Source organism: Ovis aries, chromosome 1 (assembly GCF_016772045.2).
Source record: "Ovis aries strain OAR_USU_Benz2616 breed Rambouillet chromosome 1, ARS-UI_Ramb_v3.0, whole genome shotgun sequence".
Lineage (NCBI taxonomy): Eukaryota > Metazoa > Chordata > Mammalia > Artiodactyla > Bovidae > Ovis > Ovis aries.
In genome coordinates this window covers 124,969,283-124,988,942 of record NC_056054.1, presented here as the reverse complement: position 1 = coordinate 124,988,942, position 19,660 = coordinate 124,969,283, and the positions used below count along the sequence as shown (strand labels likewise).

General features: G+C 44.8%; 1 protein-coding gene and 1 long non-coding RNA gene across 8 annotated transcripts in view; one reads left to right on the top strand and one right to left on the bottom strand.

Moving 5' to 3' along the window:
- TIAM1 (TIAM Rac1 associated GEF 1) overlaps positions 1 to 19,660 on the bottom strand; it is a 461,928-nt gene that overhangs the window by 116,694 nt on the left and 325,574 nt on the right. For all 7 annotated transcript variants that reach the window (XM_060403824.1, XM_042229680.1, XM_042229684.1 and 4 more), the window contains 2 exons: positions 17,031 to 17,203; positions 763 to 987 (listed from right to left, as the gene is read on the bottom strand). In XM_060403824.1, coding sequence (XP_060259807.1) covers positions 763 to 987; positions 17,031 to 17,203 — 398 coding nt within the window. The remainder of the gene's footprint in view (positions 1 to 762; positions 988 to 17,030; positions 17,204 to 19,660) is intronic.
- LOC132658332 (uncharacterized) lies at positions 2,945 to 5,898 on the top strand. Its single transcript, XR_009597791.1, has 2 exons — positions 2,945 to 3,028; positions 4,752 to 5,898. It is a non-coding gene; the product is annotated as an uncharacterized LOC132658332 (long non-coding RNA).

The following is a 19,660-nucleotide window of genomic DNA, read 5'->3' as shown; positions in this document are numbered from 1 at the left end:
GTCTTCCACATTGTAGACAGAGGCTTAACCGTCTGAGTTCACATACTTATTTCCTACATACTAGGCAAAGTTTCAAAATGTTGCTAAATGGCAATCACTTTAATTTTTTTTTTTTTTCCTTTTTGGCAATACCACATGGCACGTGGGATCTTAGTTCCTTGACAGGGATTGAACCAGTGCCCTCTGCATTGGAAGGGCAGAGTCTTAACGTCTGGATCCCCAGGGAAGTCTATCACTGACTTTAAAACAACTGAATAGAAGGCAAAATGTCCTCTGTTATCTTACTAAATCTTTCCTTTTTAGCATGAAATACACTTACCTGCATATACAGTAATTATACACATATTGTTAAAGCACACTCTACCTTTACTAAATATAGAAATTTAACTTTATTGAGGGGTCAGGGATGAAGTTAGACCCATCACAGTTGGGCACGCAGTCAACCTGATAACACGGGGAATGAAATCGCAGACATGCCAATTACCCAGATCCCTGAGAACAGCTTGCCACTGGTAGGAGCAGGAGGGCTCCTCCATTAGACTTCTGTTTTTCCTCCAGCGTAATACTGTTCCCTTCAGCTCATAACAATCAACTGTGAACAACTGGTGAGGAGAACTGACAGCCAAAATAAAGAGCCAACAGCCTGGGCGACAGGCCGACAAGGAGGAGATAACCAAGGGTGTTTCTCGGTTCCAAGGCAGCAGAAACACCCCTTTCAAGGCCTAAGGATTGGCCCACGTCTGCACACAGGAGAACAATTACCTGATCTAATATAGTTTTCTTCTTCTTTGAATCTGTGACGGAGGACAGCTGCATTTCGCCCATTTTCTTCATCTTCTCATCCATGTCGATCTTCTGCTCCAGTTTCTTGATCTCCGACTTCAGCAGCCGGAGCGTGTCCTCTTTGTGGTGGTGTCTTGCGACAGCGGCTGCGCAAGCAGAGTGGATGGCAGTGATCCAGTTCTCTAGCTCCGTCTGGCTGGTGGTCTGTGAGGGGCGGGGTGGGGCCCGAGAAGAAACAGGCACCACGGAGGTCAGCAGAGAAGAACCGGTGTGCATTTCCAGGCAAGCCCTGGCTGGGGGGTCAAGCAGACGGCTCTACACACCCCCTGGGGAAGGCTAACCTTTCTGACCGCCTTGCTCAGAGAGCAGATAAAACAAGGGCGTCTCAGGTCAGACACCACTCCACCCAGCCCTCACTCCCAAGGGCTGTTGGGAATGAGGCCACCATGTCAGCTCACTCATGTACTTATGGAGCTCACTTGTTGCAACGGACTGAATGGTTGTATCCAGCCCCCAGCCCCAGATTCAAACACTGAAAACCTAACCCCCAGTGTGATGGAGCTGTGCGCCCAGTCGTGTCTGACTCCTTGCGACCCCATGGACTGAAGCCCACCATGGAATGTTCCAGGCAAGAATACCGGAGTGGATTGCGATCTCCTTCTCTGAGTGTGATGGTATTAGGAGGTAATGAGGTCATGGGGGTGGAGGCTTCATACAGGGGATCGGTGCCCTTATAAAAAGAAGCCAGAGAGCTAGCTAGCTCCAGAGCTCCATAGACTGCCACCTGTGAATCAGGGAACGCACCCAATCAGACCCCAGCCATGTTCCCACCCTCATCTCACACTTGCAGCCTCCAGAATGTTTATAAAGTCACCCAGTCTGGGGTGGTTTCTGACAGCAGCCCAAACCAAAGCGCTGGCATATGTGACAATTCCATCGGCCACTGTCGTTTAATCACTAAGTCGTGCCCGCCTCTTTGTGACCCCACAGACCGCAGCATGCCAGGCTCCTCTGTCTTCCACTGTCTCCTGAAATTTGTTCCGATTCATGCCCACTGAGTCTGTGGACAGTTCTATACAGACAGCTTAGTTTTGGTTTCTTTTTTAACTTCTGATTTTTTTTAAATAATGAAAGTATGATAACACATTTACGGGAGACTGGGAAGATATAGAACAAAGTGACATACAGTTCCACTATATTATTATTTTTATAAGTAGACAAATTAAGGTTTTTAGCAGGTGTTTCAGATAGCTTGGTTTCTTACTGACAGTTGCTATGAAGCAAAAGGTCAGTTCCCAGAGGGGATGGGTCAGTTCAGAGGTGACAATGAAGCCAAGGGATATTACAAGGAAAATTCGATAACCCTGTCTGCAGTGAACCACTGTGACCCCAATCCTCAGGAGCCCTGCCTGAGCCAAGAAGCCATAACATAACTAGGGCTGGGATGGAGATGCAGGAGCTAGAAGTATTACCAACTCAGGAACACAGGGGAGAGTCCAGAAATAGCGACCACCTAGGAGAACTCCAGCCACTAAGAGCGACCAGGTCAAGGGGCTTTAAAGACAATTCACACTGGCGGGAGACACCCGCCAATGAGCAGATAACTTCAAAGTGGGCTTGCTGTAACTCCGGGTGCTCTGAAAGGCAAAAGCTGGGGGTGCAGCTCATGTGTCACCGTATGCTATGATTAAGTCTCTAGGAACAAATCAATGAGCATCTCCTTAGAGAAGTTTAGTAAACGCTCAGAAGTCAGCTCAGAACCCAACCATGCCTCAGCCTGAACAGAGGATCTCTTTGGCTACTTCAGTATTAAACTGGCCAACAGCATCATTTTTCAGTCACAAAACATTGTTACTTTTTTATTTTCTCTCTGATGCATCTTCCTACTTTTCTCACTCATTTGAGCCACGGTTTGAAAATATATTCTTCTAACAGGACTCCACCCACAAAACTGAAACTTAAGTGAAGGCACCAGCACTAGAGTTTATGTTATTTCGGAATCTCATCAGATTCATATCCCATAAAAGAAACGGCATCAAATGTTACAGTGCCTGCCAGCAGAGACACCACACACCAGGCTAACCTAGGCAATCTGGCAGTTGTTATGTTTACAACAAAACACTTGCCTGTATCTAAGGAAGACTTCAATAAGCTAGATATTCTCGTAAAGAAACAGCACCTGATAAAGCAAATGGAATCATCTCGGTGGGAAAAGAAGAAGAGATAAAAATACTGGAAGTCAAAGGTAAATACTTATAGGTAGGGAAAGGGAAAAATGCAATGTGTGTACATGAGATTCATCTTTCTATTACCTACCTAGGACTTAACCATCTTATAAATGCAAGCTTGTAACTGACTACCTTTCTCCATTTTACTTCCCACTCCCCCCTTTAATTCTTTAAGAGTTAAAGACTGAGCTGCAAATTTTTTATCTTTAATCTCCTCTTAGAAAGCAATTACCTTCCATTTTGTCTTTATGTATCACTTTAAAGTTATTCCAGAAAAACGTAAGATCCTCCCACATATAAAACCACCATGCTTCCCATGCCTAGCGCAAATGAAATGTTTGCTGTCTCTGGGTTTCTCAACCTCAGTGGGTAATTTGCAGGTGCAGTTATCCCCCCCACCCCACCCCTTTAAAACATTTTACTGGAGAAGGCAATGGCACCCCACTCCAGTACTCTTGCCTGGAAAATCCCATGGAAGGAGGAGCCTGGTAGGCTACAGTCCATGGGGTCGCCAAGAGTCGGACATGACTGAGCGACTTCACTTTCACTTTTCACTTTCATGCATTGGAAAAGGAAATGGCAGCCCACTCGAGTATTCTTGCTTGGAGAATCCCAGGGATGGGGGAGCCTGGTGGGCTGCCGTCTATGGGGTCGCACGGAGTCGGACAAGACTGAAGCGACTTGGCAGTAGCAGTAGCAGCAGAGAAGGAATCAGTTCAGATGGGAAAACAATCAAGTAAAGATGCTTTTCGAAAAGAAACATTTCCAGGAAGAAAATACCAAGTATTGGCAAAGACATGGAGCAACCAGAATATTCTTATGAGCTGCTGGATGCTAAAGTGGTGTAACTGGCTTGGAAAACGATTTGGTACTACCTCCTAATGTAGAAGGTCTGCACACCTTGTGACCCCCCAAAATGCACTCGTGGGGATGTTCTCAAGAGAAATGCATCCCTGTGTTCACCAAAATGTATGTCCTGAAAGGTTTACAGCAGTTCAGTTTGCAAAGGACCAAACTAAAAACTACCCCAACACCTGTCAACAGGAGAATGAAGGGAACACATGGACAATCACACAGTGACACACGACACGGGTATGAAAGACTGGTGACTACACGCTGCAATACGGGTAAAGTTCCACACGTGCTGTGCGCTTAGCCGCCCAGCCGTGTCCGCATCTTTGCGACCCCATGGACGCAGCCCGTCAGGCTCCTCTATCCAGGGGATTCTCCAGGCAAGAACACTGGAGTGGGCTGCCATGCCCTCCTCCGGGGGATCTTCCCAACCCAGGCATCAAACCCATTGCAGGCAGATTCTTTACTGTCTGAGCCGCCAGGGTAGCCCCACATAAGATTGAGGAAAAGAAGTCAAACACGAAAGAGTTTCAAGACTCTATTTATATAAAGTACAAATGCAGGAAAACTAATTCACACTGTGAGAAGTCAGAAGATTTCTTTGATGGGAATTGGGGGGCGGAGGGGAGGTAGCATTTTGAAGGGAGCACAGGGTGTCTCTCGGGTGCTGGCCATATTCTGCTTCTTGATCTGGGTGACAGTTATGTGAGTGTATGTCACGGGTATGCCCATGAAACATCATCAAAAAGAGTCCTTTTCTGTGTATACGTTATACTTTTTAACAGAGAGATTTTAAAGGATCCTTCCCAGATATATCACCCTAATATTGCAGTCTAATTTTTCTATAACTATTCTAAAAATGTCACACTTCCAATTCTTATTTTTCAGTAAAAAGTGTCACTGGAGGGTTGTAACGGAAGTTCCCAACAGCATGACCTTTTCCAGCATCACCTTCTTTGTCCTCCAAAGTGCCTGGCAGCATCTGATGAACAGCTAGTCACTTGAGCCAAAATATGCTTTTCCCCTTTGTACGCACAGCTCAATGGAAACAAGGAGCTTTCAGATGTGAAGGGAGCTGGCGTTTTAACCCATGTGAAAAGGATATTGTGGGGCTCTTTCAGATGGAATCCATGCAGAGGTAGCACGTGTCACTGAGGAGGACAGGACATGTCTCCAGTAAAAACAGCTGGTGCATCAGTGCTCTCTGAAAGGTCAGCATCTATTCCCCCAGGACCATCTTCATCCATCTCTGCTTCCCTTCTCCCACCCCAGAGGAAGAAAAGCAAATATCTACAACCCTGACATAATACCTAACGAACAGTGAGAAACAGCTTAAAATTCCTGATACAAACTCTGCTAAATCCAGTTACAAACCTTACTTTTTAAAATAATATATTCATCAAGAAGGGGGTCCGTGGGATGATTTTACAGATGAAGAAACTCAAGCCTGGTCGAAGAAGGGATGACACAGTCATTTATCATAAACCCTGATCTCTTTCCATCCTTTTTTTTTTTTTTAAAAAAAAAAAAACATGCTACATACACCACTCCAGACCCCTTCAGCTCTCACCAATTGCTCTGAGAGCCTAGCTGTGGGGTCTTTGCTGTTGCGCACTTATTTTGAGCTCTCCTTAGGGACACTGAGGGGGATGGAATTTTCCTGCTGCCTTTGAAGTTAGGTGTGGTCAGGTCACTTGACTGGATCTGAGTAGAAGTGAAAACAGTACAAGCCCCTGTGCCCTTGTCTTTTTGTTCTTTTTTGTGGTAGGTAATCGCTTTACAATATTGTGCTGGCCTCTGCCATACATCAGCATGAGTCAGCCACAGGTACACACCTGTCCCCATCCTCCTGAACCCCTCTTACCGCTCCCACCCCATCCCACCCCTCTATGTGGTCTCACAGCACTGGGCTGGGCTCCCTGTGTCGCACAGCAAATTCCCACTGGCTCTGTATTTCACACATGATAATATGCATGTTTCCACGCAACTCGGCCCATCCTCTCCAGAGTGAAGTCACTCAGAAAGAGAAAGACAATGACTGCATATTACCGCATGTTACTTCTTGGAAGAAAAGTTATGACCAACCTAGATAGCATATTCAAAAGCAGAGACATTACTTTGCCAGCAAAGGTCTGTCTAGTCAAGGCTATGGTTTTTCCTGTGGTCATGTATGGATGTGAGAGTTGGACTGTGAAGAAGGCTGAGCACCGAAGAATTGATGCTTTTGAACTGTGGTGTTGGAGAAGACTCTTGAGAGTCCCTTGAACTGCAAGGAGATCCAACCAGTCCATTCTGAAGGAGATCAGCCCTGGCTGTTCTTTGGAGGGAATGATGCTGAGGCTGAGGCTCCAGTACTTTGCCCACCTCATGCGAAGAGTTGACTCATTGGAAAAGACTCTGATGCTGGGAGGGATTGGGGGCAGGAGGAGAAGGGGATGACAGAGGATGAGATGGCTGGATGGCATCACGGACTCGATGGGCATGAGTCTGAGTGAACTCCGGGAGTTGGTGATGGACAGGGAGGCCTGGTGTGCTGCGATTCATGGGGTCGCAAAGAGTCGGCCACGACTGAGCAACTGAACTGAACTGAACTGAACTGATGGAATCTAGAAAGATGGTACTGACGACTCTATTTGCAGGGCAGCGATGGAGACGCAGGGCCTTCCCAGGTGGCGCCAGTGGTAAAGAATCTGCATGCTGATGCAGGAGCCTTAAGAGATGCAGGTCCAGTCCCTGGATGCGGAAGATCCCCTGGAGGAGGGCATGGCAACCCACTCCAGTATTCTTGCCTGGAGAATCCCAAGGACCGAGGAGCCTGGAGGGCTACAGTTCATAGGCTCACGAGGAGACAGACACAATGGAAGTGACTCAGCACTGTAATGGAGATGCAGAAACAGAGGCGTATCCTTGTCTTTTGAAGTAAAATGCTGACTCAAGAGTTAATGATTGGGAAAGAGGAAAATGTAGAAATAAAGAATAGCCGTTTGGCTGGGGAAACTGGTAACAATTTAGACTAAAATTCTGCCACAGGACAGAATCACCCAAACTCCTGGTTCCCTGAAATATCTAGATAAAGGCCTGACACACATTCCTAAGTTGTTTTTACAGGAAGCAGACCCTCCCTCCAGATGAAAATTGCTGACACAAAAACACAAACCCAAGACTGGCTGAAACCAGGAGACTGATGCTGCTTAAAACTTCACCTTGATATATCAACCAATCTGAGAACTGTCCACGAGCTAATCACACCCTGCTCCTTGAACACTATAAAACTCCTCCTCACTATCCCCCTCCCCACCCCAGGGTGAGTCACACAGTCTCGAGGCAATTAGCCCCCTGTGGCCCCCTTTGCCTGGCAAAGCAATAAAGGCTCCTCTTGTACTTCACCCAAAACTCTTGTTTTCCGTGTTCCTATTCGGCAACAGTGAGCAGAGGCTGAGTTTCGGCAACAGAAGCAACGTTACTAGTAAACGTGTTACTAGTAAACAAAAGCCTGCTTCACCCAATTCTGGTCCCTTGGCCTACAGTCCTGGAAGTCCTGGAGGAACAAGACGCAGCTATCCGCCTGGGTGTCTAGGTGCCTAGGATGAGAACAGCGTCACAGCCAATGTCTTATCACACAGATGGCAGGAGTAAAAAGTTACGGTAAGAGATGTGAGGGTTGCTCCTTACTGCAGTATAACCTAACCTGTCCTGACTGATACACTAGCAAAGTAAGAAATTCATTTTGAAATAAGTGATGCTTTTTTTTTTTTTAATTTCTTATTGGAGTTCAGTTGCTTTACAATATTGTATTAGTTTCCACTGTACAGCAAAGTGACTCAGCTATATATCCCCTTTTTTGGATTTCCTTCACATTTAGATCACTACATATGGTAGGTTCTCATTAGTTATCTATTCTTTACATAGTATCAGTAGTGTATATATGTCAATTCCAATGCTTTTTTTAAGAGTCTGTATCATATACTCCAAGAGGAGCCATAGGTTGATATGCAGTTTTTCACTTTCTCCACTTAATGAAAAGAGAATCCCATCTTCCTTCCACATGTGAGATTCTCCATCAAGCTCAGTCAAGGGCAACACACTCCATTCTCACGTCAGAGAGTTTATGTCTGCCTCCCAGTTAAGAGGTAGAAATGAAGGAAACTGACACCAACTGATGAAGCCAAACATCCTTTGAAAGGTGTATATTTAATTCTGACAAAGCAGCTATCCTGGAATTAATTTATTTAAAAGAAAGAAGATGGTGGTTGCCAAGGGTTCAGGAAAGGGGAGTATGGAGAGTTCAGCGGGTACAGAGTTTCAGTTCTGCAAGATGAAACGAGTTCTGGAAGTGGATGGTGGTAACGGTTGCAAAACACTGTGAATTACCTAATGCTGCTGAACTGGGCACTTGGAAACGGTTGGCATGTTCTGTGTATATTCTATCACAACCGAAGTGCTTTTCTAAAAAAGACAAAATTTTTAAAAAAGGGGAAAACCCTACCAAATCTCATAATCTAGAGAAAGATGTTTAGAAAATGCGATCACAGCTTTATGAAAAATTTAACAAGCAGCCCATTAAACTATTAAAAACGCTCAAGCCACCAACCGCTTTTGAAAGCTGTCAGAGATGGAAGGAAGCTCCATTAGAGAGAAATTTTGCTCCTGCTGTCCTGTCTAAATAAAACAGTGGTCTCTGCCATTCTCCATCATTAGGACAAATCAATTTCTAAGAAGGACAATCACTCAATGAGCTTTTCAGCAGAGTCTGTCCCTGGCAGTGGCATACACAAGGCTACATGCGGAGGAGAGGGTGGGCACAGACCACGCTGACCGCTCTCAACAGCAAGTTAAGTAGAGTAAGGAAATGGTTTCTGGCCATACTACAGGCTGAACATTTCTGACTTGATCACAGCAAACCACTCACTTGATCCAATGTTTTCCAGTGTGGCCACGCCAGGATCTAAACTCTGACATGCTAGAAAAAGCTTTCCAAAGCTGCTCACTTTGCATCACCTTCTTGAACCAGGCAAGTTTAATCGGGGACACCAGGTACACTTGAGAGCCCTCCATCAGAGGCAGGAAGGAGACCCTCGAGTGGTACCCTCTCAACTCCCTCCACACACATCACCTCTCATTAAACAAACGGCAGCAGACAGGTAGAGAGAGGGAATTGTGTGCTTTGAAACTTTGCCTGCTGGGGATGCTATAAATACTGTATAAAGTTCAGTGAAGGAAATAGTAGAGTTCTTGCCAAAAGAGGAATATAATCAACAAAAAAATGCATTCTGCATAAGAGCCCCGTTTGAGCATAGAGTTAAGATGAAGCTCAGGGCTTCATTATGTATTTAAAAAGATCCAGCTTCAATTATCCAACTGAATGGAGGATACTTTGTGATTTCAGATAATCAATGGTTTACGTGAGTGGCAGGAAAAGAGAAATTCATTCTAAACAAGAGAAGGACTAGAGAATATACGCCAGGTCTAGGAAACTAACATTTCACATCATTTGAGTGTATAGGAGTGCGGGAAAAACTGTAAAGTAGGTTGAACTTTTTCCACTTTAAAAGAACAAAAAGGAAAAAGAATAAAGTTACATATTTTTAAGAGGCTAATTGGGAACGAAGTTCCTGTGTGAGTTCCTAAAAAGTCTTTTTTCCATTGATTTTTCTGTTTAACACATTTTAGAGTTTTATTATATAAGGGTTCATTAAAGTATCATTGCTAATACTTATAAAGAAAATTATAGATATCACCCCATAATTGTAACCTGAGGCTCATCTCATCTACTGGAGAAAAGTCATGTAACCGGGCAACCCTCCCACCCAAGGTGAACTCTTTAAAGAAGAAAGGCTTCAGGCCCCAGGAAACCAGACCCCAAAAGACAAAGAAACTAACTGTTTACTGCAAAACAGAGGAATACCTGCAAACCTGACCCAGTGAATGGCCACGGCAGGATCCATCTCTGGCCAACTGAGTAACCCTCAGGAAAGGCCAACAAATATTGTAACCTGGGACCCCCTTCACCAAAAGCCTCCCAGTCTGTTCATGCTGCAAAAGCCTCTAGGAGGTGTCAACATGCACCAATGAGACCCAAGTGCTTCTTTGGTACCTCGTATTTAAATGTGACCAGACAACTAAGGATCACGTGATGAAAGCCTCCAGCATGCAAGGCAGACACCGAAGCACACGGAAGGGTTCACACGGTGACTGGGACGCATGGGGCCTTGAAAGAGACAAGACTGGAGCAAAAGGACCAAGTGCTAGGGGAGGGCAGACTCCAGGGAAAAGCCCAGCATTCATCAGCTACCCAATAAACTGGAGAATTTTAAAAATACAGTGAAGCAACCAAAAAATAAGCAAATTAAGCAGAAAAAGAAAGACATTCATCAACTACAAGCAAACAAATAAATAAAATGACAGTACACTATTTGGCTCAGCAGCTAATACTATTTATATGGTCATACAGCATGGGGACGTCAAAAGAGCGTAACAGGGCGTAAAAGAGCGTAAATTCAGCGTACTGACTGAATTCTACATTTTCATGTAAGGAAGGATAAGAAGAGAACTTCACTGTAGGTCTTTAAAGGTTAACTGAATTCTTCAAAAATATGCATTCAGAACAGAAACAGACTCACAGACAAAGAAAACAAACTCATGGTTATCAAAGGGGAAAGGCAGGATGGAGGGGAGAATAAATTAGGAGTCTAGGATACAGACTATTATATACACAAACCATCTACACCAAATAAACAACAGGTCCTACTGTGTAGAACAGAGAACTGTAGTCAATATCGTGTAATAAACTATAATGGAAAAGAATCTGGAAAAGAATACGTATACATACATATGTATACCTGAATCACTTTGCTGGCACTCAAAATAAATGCGACATTGTAAATTAACTATGCTTCAAATAAATAAAGTTATCTGTTTGTATTAACTTCACACAAATTTAAAATGTTGTAAAAAGGAAGCGGAACATGGTCAGTAACACATTCCTTGGACGATACATAATAGTATACTAGGCTGCAATGGAGCTCGGTCACAACTGCACCTCTCCTCTGTGCTGTTAACATGTGGAGAAACCTCTGAACACACTAACAGCGGGGCATGCACTGTAAACAGTGGCCAGCCTGTGCACTTATTTTGCACCTCAACACCCGTACTCTGCAACAATACTCTCCTTAGAGCTGGGCCAACGGGTCCTCATGCTTTGAAAAGGGCCCCTCCCCAGGGCATAAAATGGGTAGGGTCCAGCAGGCACCCCTTCAGGGAGCTCTATGACCCTCTATCCCAAATGGGGCATTAATAAGAGGCCCTAAGGAGCAATGGCACCCCACTCCAGTACTCCTGCCTGGAGAATCCCATGGACGGAGGAGCCTGGTAGGCTGCAGTCCATGGGGTCGCTGAGGGTCAGACACAACTGAGAGACTTCACTTTCACTTTTCACTTTCATGCATTGGAGAAGGAAATGGCAACCCACTCCAGTGTTCTTGCCTGGAGAATCCCAGGGATGGTATAGCCTGGTTGGCTGCCGTCTATGGGTCGCACAGAGTCGGACACGACTGAAGTGACTTAGCAGCAGCAAGGAGCTCTTGGACATGAGTCTATGGCTCAGATCATACCTGCTATTTCTTCTTTTCACCAGATTTCATGACATTGAGCCACCAGAATAGTACTGACAAGCTTATCTGGGTTGGGTCCAATCCTTCACCGAGATTCAAAAAATTTGGCATGGGGATCCACAGATGCTAGAAGTGACCCTTTGTCACAACGAACCTATGCCAAAACCAAAGGGAAGTATTCCTAAAGTGGCTGGCTAGAGGTAGGAAAATTATCTACAGCGGTGGCAGAACAGGACTTAGCTAGAAACCAAGCCAACACCTAACGAAGACCAAACTTGGAGTCTGTCATATCTGCATATTTTAACTCAAAGTTAAGAAGGATATAAACACCACAGAAGATCAAATTAGCATCCTAGATGATTTCATTCGGAGGACAAAAACCACAAAGATAGAATTCTGAAGAACTAAGTTTAAGTTCTGCAATTTGGAGTTTACAGAAATCTATTAAAATAAGATGACAAGGATCTTGTCACTGAGGGTTTATAGACCACAAGCTGGGTATGAGTCAACGGTTTGTTGTGGTTTCTAGTAAATTAAGGAATTGACACCAGCATCATGGAAGAAATGAGAGAGCAGGGACTGAAATGCAAGAGGCACAGGGCGGGCCTCACGAGGACAGGGTGTGGGGTCCTGGGTCACAGTTAGGAGGAGAATGTTCAGGAAAGGAGCTGGACCACTGGCAGCCTGGCTTGGAAACCTCTGGTAGGGACCTAAACAGGAGACATGGCACTGGGAAATGAGAGCGGTTTTCAAGTAGTTAGACAGTTATCAGGAAGAATAAGCATGAAAGGCTTACTTAAAACTCTGGGGGAAAATATGGAATCAAACAGAAATGGCAAATGTCGCCAGGAAGAATGTATCATTACAACACGACGAAGAACTTTCTAGAACGTGGAGCCAACTAACCAAATAGATGGGCGCTTCCCAGGGATGGTAGCCATCCAGACTGGCCAGACTGGCCAGCTGTCAGGAGCCTTGTAGGAATGGTACCAGCCTTGAGAAGGAAGCTTGATGCCAATCTGCTGCTGCTAAGTTGCTTCAGTCATATCCGACTCTGTGTGACCCCAGAGACGGCAGCCGACCAGGCTCCCCCGTCCCTGGGATTCTCCAGGCAAGAACACTGGAGTGGGTTGCCATTTCCTTCTCCATCTACTCAAGTCCAAATACGAAGTCCCTTCTACAGGCTCTTCTAACAAGTCCACTTGATGCTCCTGGTGAAAGGTGATTTCCAGATCATTTTCTAACGTGGTTATCCTTGTCCAGGGCATATGACACTGATCTTCACTGAGTCTGATACACAGAGTCACATGGGGCACTTGAAGGTAATTATTGCTCAGAAGCTGATCAAACTCAAAGTTTTAGTCTTTCCTCAGAGAAGCCACACTCAACTTCTGTAAAGATACTTATTTTAGAGAAGTACAGGGAACTAATCTCTTTTTCTTCTAGTTAAAATGCTAACTATAACATTTAGTGAGCATTTGCTACCTATCAGACACTTGACTTGCATTACCACATCTAATACCCAATTCAACATAAAGGTGTAAATACTATTTTTTTTTAAAGTCTTTTTAAACTGTGCGTGCTTTATAGGTTAGGAGTTTGGCATCGAAAAAAAAAATATATATATATATATGCATGCTATACATGAGACACTATAAATGCTGAAACTTTCTATGGAAAGGCAATGCCCCCTTAGAGACAGTATTTCCCACACTTCTTTTTTTGTTCGTTCGGTTTTTGTCTGTTTGCTTTTGGCTGCGCTGGGTCCTCACCGCACTGCACGGGCTTCTCCAATTGTGGCGCATGGGCTTAGCTGCCCCTCGGCACGTGGGATCTTAGTTCCCCATAAGCGGTTGGACCCATGGCCCCTGCATCGGGAAGATCCCCTGGAAAAGGAAATGGCAACCCACCCCAGTATTCTTGCCTGGGAAATCCCGTGGACAGAGGAGCCTGGCGGGCTACCTTTCACGGGGTCACAAAGAGTCAGACACAACTGAGCAAATGAGCACCCCTGCATTGGAAGGCAGATTCTTAACCACTGGGCCACTTCTTCAGATACATAATTTGAAATGATTTTCTACCCAGTCAGGCATCATTCTTACTCTGTCTGCTAACTATGTTCCCAAGGCACTGAATACAGAAGTTGAAAACTAATATTAGGATATGTTACCATAAAAGTCCCCAAGATTTTTGGAACGGTATGCAATATCCTCTAGTAATGGATGAGGAAAGGGCCGAGAGGAAACTGTGCTTTGTATGTAGGTGATGCTGCCGATTCTGGCTTCCAGTTGGAGCGAAGAACACTAATAGAAATATCAATAGTTGAAATGCAGAAGCTCTAGCTTCCCGTTTGTAAACAGCATAGCACCTATATAAACTCTAACGTTCATGTCCATTCCCACGCCCGTCCTGGACACAAAACCCCTTTTCTACTTCTGCTGGTAGCACGAATCTCTTTTCCATGGGCAGCAAATCTGAATAACAGCATCAGGTCAGCAGCATACAGGCTCTGGAAACTGTGTGCACTGAATTGAGCCCCGGGGCTGAAATAACCTACAAATTATTTCCATAATCATGCTCCCTCTCCCTCGCTTTTGCCTCACCCCCTGCACACAGGTTCCTTTCAAACTTAGCCCCTCCAGAGCCATGTGGATTACAATAAGTAGAAGGTGGAAAATGCCCTCATGGATCCCAAAGAGCAGTAATTTCCTCTGAAAAGGTTCATTCTGTGCTCTGTCCCACGTAAGCAGCATAAAAATTTCACCAAAAACAAGAGGACACAGTGGTTTTCATGAATAAGGTCCTATGCTGCCACAAAAGAATTTTATTCAATGTGACCTATTGAGTATTCAGATTCTAATAGCAATTTTATGGCCAGGAAAGTCCTTTCAAAGGGAATTCACATGAGAAGTGTGTAGGTAAAATAGAAGAACATCCTGAAATCAACCAAATTATCATCTAACTTGTACGGTGAGGCAAGGATGGCCAAAATGAAGTTACAACATTCAAATATTCCAAGTAAGTGGCTTAATTATAAAAAAGTCACTTTTTATCATAATCACTGATTCTCGCCCATGTTCTTCTGAGCGTAAAAAGTAATAGTAATGGGATAAGTAATATGCTTAGACAACAAGGGGCTTTGGGAAACAAGAGGCTTGGTTTGAATCCAGCCCCAACACTCAGTTACTATGAACTGGCATCCAATTATCAGCCTTTGTAGCCTTAGCTTCCACAGAGGGGGTACACAATCCGTAACAACTGGTTAAAAGATGGATACTGCTGTAGGACTTAAATGGACTCACACTGTAAAACATATTCAATGTGGTGGCATACAGTAAGGGTTCAGTAAATGGTTTGTTTACTGTTGTTATCATGAGAGCAGTTAAGCATTTTATCATTTGCAAGATATTCAATTAATTAATAACAAGCTATTCCAGATTTGGAAACACAATGGTTTATAAGTTATATAGGAGACTATGTTCATGGGACAGAGCATGGAAATTTTCCAATAGGATACATAAAGAACTCCCCACCAGTTCCCTTCCACCTTGAGAAATGAGACTACATTAAAATTAAAGTTTTGATTTAACAAAGAATACCTTTAAGAGAGTAGAAAGCAAGCCACAGGGAGGAAAAACGACAATTGGATGCATATAATTATGCGTTTGAACTGTGGTGTTGGAGAAGACTCTTGAGAGTCCCTTGGACTGCAAGGAGATCCAACCAGTCCTTTCTGAAGGAGATCAGCCCTGGGATTTCTTTGGAGGGAACGATGCTAAAGCTGAAACTCCAGTACTTTGGCCACCTCATGAGAAGAGTTGATTCATTGGAAAAGACTCTGATGCTGGGAGGGATTGGGGGCAGGAGGAGAAGGGGACGACAGAGGATGAGATGGCTGGATGGCATCACGGACTCGAAGGACATGAGTCTGAGTAAACTCCGGGAGATGGTGATGGACAGGGAGGCCTGGCGTGCTGCGGTTCATGGGGTTGCAAAGAGTCGGACATGACTGAGCGACTGAACTCAACTGAAATGAATTAACAAAGAGATGATGTACAAACCACGTAACAAACTGCTGTGAATCATCACGAGGAGATGGACACCTCAGTAGAGAAGTAGGCGAGAGACTTAAAAACTTCACAAAAGATGATACTGGAATGGTCATTAGACCCAGAAAAAGGTGCTCAACTTCAAGCTGATAGCTTCAAAAAAGAAAAGACAGAGATCTAACAGTAACACCTGTGGACAAGGATGAGAATGAACTGGAGTTCTCCCGGGCTGCTGATGCAAGGAGGACTATTTCATTCATTTTGGAAACAGACAGTATCTAGTACACCTGACTGTGTGCACGTACCCCATGACCCAGCACTGCCGCTCCTGGGAATACACCAAAAGAAATCCAGACAGATGCATCATGAACACAGACAAAAGAGATGACGTGGGTTCGATCCCTGGGTTGGGAAAATCCCGTGGAGTAGAAAATGGTGACCGACTCCAGTATTCTTGCCTAGAAAACTCCATGGACAGGGGAGCCTGGTGGGCCCCAGGTAAAACAACCTATTACTCTCTTCCATGCCTTTATTTCAACTCTCTCTCACATGGCATATCCTCACCATCAATTTCACTGAATTCATCCCTGTTCTTCCTTTAACATTCACAGTCAAGGTTTACCACATCATAAAGTTCCGTGTATTCCAGTGTCTGCCTCCCTTATTATATGTGAACACTTTCAAGCACAGGGACTATGCTAAAATCTTCTTGGTATTTTCCATATCACTATGCATAGGACGTAGGAAGCATGGAATAAAGGCTTGAGGACTTCCTATATTATTCCTAAATTATAAAATGGAGAAAGCTTACCTAACGCACTAACACCCCAAAAAGTATATCACAACTGACCTAATTCAAAGGATTCCCTATAAAAGCAAATGTTCACCCTGAAGTGATACATAGGTTAGTATGTTTTAATACAATTAACAGTCAGAATTCGATAACTTTAAGTACAAGGTTCTGAAAAGATGAGGAAGAGAAACTGGTTGGGAAGAGACTATTTCCAGGATGTCATCGTTTTACTTTATGAGTAATATTAGAAGAGAACATATTATGATAAAAAATTTTGACAGCACAAATCAGGTCTAAATTAAGGAATTCATGATCCTTGCTCTAAAGTGCTACACAAATCATATCAAGAGTTCAGTGAAAAATCCTTCAATCTACACCCCTCCCTCGGGCTTCACGGAGGAGACCTCTAGGTGAGTTCAGTCATTCCTGGAACTCAACAGAGATGTTTATTCTGTCATTCATTATGGCGACTCAATGGACATGAGCAAACTTTGGGAGACAGTGAAAGACAGGGAGGCCTGGCGTGCTGCGGTCCATGGGGTGGTGAAGAGCACAGCACCTATTGCTTCTATAATGTGCAAAAGCTAGGACCCACCCCCCACCCCCGCCACCACCCACAACCCAACTCAACAGGAAACAGGATGAAATACTCAGGCAGGAGAGGAAGGTATCTGACAAGCGATCTGAAACGCTCTGCAAAGGAGGAGCCACACACCTGGAAAAGGAAGGCATCGCCCAGGGAATTGCTGAGGCAGAAGACGAAGTCCTTCTTGGGGTGCTCAGGAACTGCCTGTACAATGCTGTTCTCCACCCAGACGGCGTGCTTGGGGACGCTGTTGTGGTCTATCCCCGACCTGCCGTCGCCCTCGTAGAAGAAGAGTGTGCACCCTGGGAAAACAAAGCGGCGTCTGCGTGAGTACTTGGTGCAACAGAAAGTCTGGAGTGAAAACTGTGGCTTGCGCACTGTTACTAGGAAAGGGCTGGAAATCAGCATGGAAGAGAGGAAGTAAAGAGAAGGGGGCTATGCTTGTACTAAGCCTTGGATAGGCTTGTATTAAGAGAAGATCTTTCTTTTTTTCCCCCCTAATCGAAGTATAGCTGATTTACAATGTTGTGCTAATACTTTTTTTTTCCCCCCCAAGTCTTCCTGGCATTTGTTACCATATTGCTTCTGTTTCATGTTTTGGGTTTTGGCCCAGAGGTACCATGGGATTCTTAGTTCTCCGATCAGGGATGGAACCCACATCGCCTGCAATGGAAGGCAAAGTCTTAACCGCTGGGCCACCAGGAAGTCTCCCATTAAGACTCAAATCTCAGTGTCATCACACATGCCCTCCGGTTCTTCGCGATCTTACTTTCCACTTCAGAATGTTTTATTCCGGGTACCCTCAGAGGCATGCGGGGATCTGAAGGCTCCTCTGACCAGTACCATGTACCACGCGCTCGGTCGCTCGGTTCTATGTGACTCTGTGGTCCCAGAGTGGCTGTAAGTTCAGCTCCATGGGTCCAAAGAGCAAGCAGTGCTGAGTGAGGCCTGGCAGTCGGGACTGTCCTGCTACAGCCTCCTCCCAATATCTCTCACGGCAAATGCAACCAGGAAACACCATCTATAGGGTTTCTTGACTGTGCCCTTGGCGAAAACAGAACACAGCACTGACTTCAGGTGCTTTCAGGATAAGGAAAGAAACGATGGACTTTTGAGTCTCAGATCTTCTCTATAAAATGCTTTCCTAGAGATGAGCCAAGTGCTCGTTCCTCCTGGAAGAACAAACACACGATACACGCATGAAAGCCTAGGGGAAGCTGGAGGCCTGGGCCACGCTTAATTAAACTACGAAACGAGTAGAAACCTGGCCTAGATTTGTGGCCAGCTGGGTTCCACAGATACCCTCCAACCATGGCCTGCAGGTGAGGTGCGCTTTATTAGTAATTACTCACTGAGGACTTACTCTCAAGTCATCAAATTCAATTTCATGGGAGGCCGGGGCCCAACTTTCTAATTCTTTTAACTTCAATATAAGCCACTTGGTCAGTTTTCAACATCCTCCTTACCACAAGCAAGGGCCACCACTGATGTGACTCACAAAGCCCTTCCAAGTACCATCTCTTAGGCTGCAATATGAACTTCCGCAAAGCAAATTTCTAATTGACAGTGTGCAACGAGCGGGATCAATTGAAAAGCCACACGAGTGCGAAGGCCGTTTTTCCTAGCCCTTAATATCTCACAGGACAGCTTTCTTGCTGGCTCAGCAGTAAAGAAATCTGTCTGCCAATGCAGGAGATGCAGGTTCCATCCCTGTGTTGAGAAGACGCCCTGGAGGAGGAAATGGCAACCCACTCCAGTATTCTTGCCTGGAAAATTCCGTGGACAGAGGAGGCTGGCGGAACACAGTCCGTGGGGTTGCCAAAGAGTCAGATACGACTGAAGAAATTAACCTAATATTTCACAAGAGCATGTAACAGCTGCTGGATGTAGTGCCTCCAGCACAAAGGCACACCGCACACTGGCTGGCAAGCCCTGCTGGTTTCCCGGTGCTTCCTGTGGTACCGCCTGACCACGAGCTCAGCCAAAGAGTCTACTGCGTGGTGCTGCTGAACATCACGATTTTATAACTGTCGTCCTTCTATCCATAGTTCAAGAGTTTCAATTCTCCCTCTAACCCATTCAAGCTATATTCACCTTTCCCCCGCCCCCACCCCGAGGATAAAGCCCTATGTTTTCTGTGACACTTATTGCTGGAAATACACAGTGTTATGTAATTTTAGTAGGGTTTTACTTAGGTTTTATGTTTTGGGGGTATAAGTTACATACATATAATTTAACTACAGACCTATTACCCCAACACTATATATATATATATATTTTAATAATCCCTCTTATTTTGAAGAGCTCATGTTTTTACAGGAACACAGAGCTCACATTCAGAAACATCTGAATTTCCTCTTTCCACGTCTTAAGCTAGCATAGATTCAGAGATAGAAAAGAAATGGAAAGAAGAGGATATTTTCTTTGAAATCTGAGGTTTCCGAGGTGGGGACATTTTTGCTGAATGAGGGACCTTTGGTGAAGTCTAGAGACGTTTTTGGTTGTCACAACTTGGGGGTGGGGGACAGAAGCAGGTGGGTAATACAGGGGTCCCCAACTTCCAGGATCTAAAGCCAGATGATCTGAGGTGGAGCTGATATAATAAAAGATATAAAAAGCACCATAAATGTAATAAACTTGAATCATCCCCAAACCATACCCCCCACCTCCCCATGGAAAAACTGTCTTCCGTGAAACCCGGTCCCTGGTGCCAAACAGGCTGGGGACCACTGACTGGACGAGGATGCTGTCTAACATAC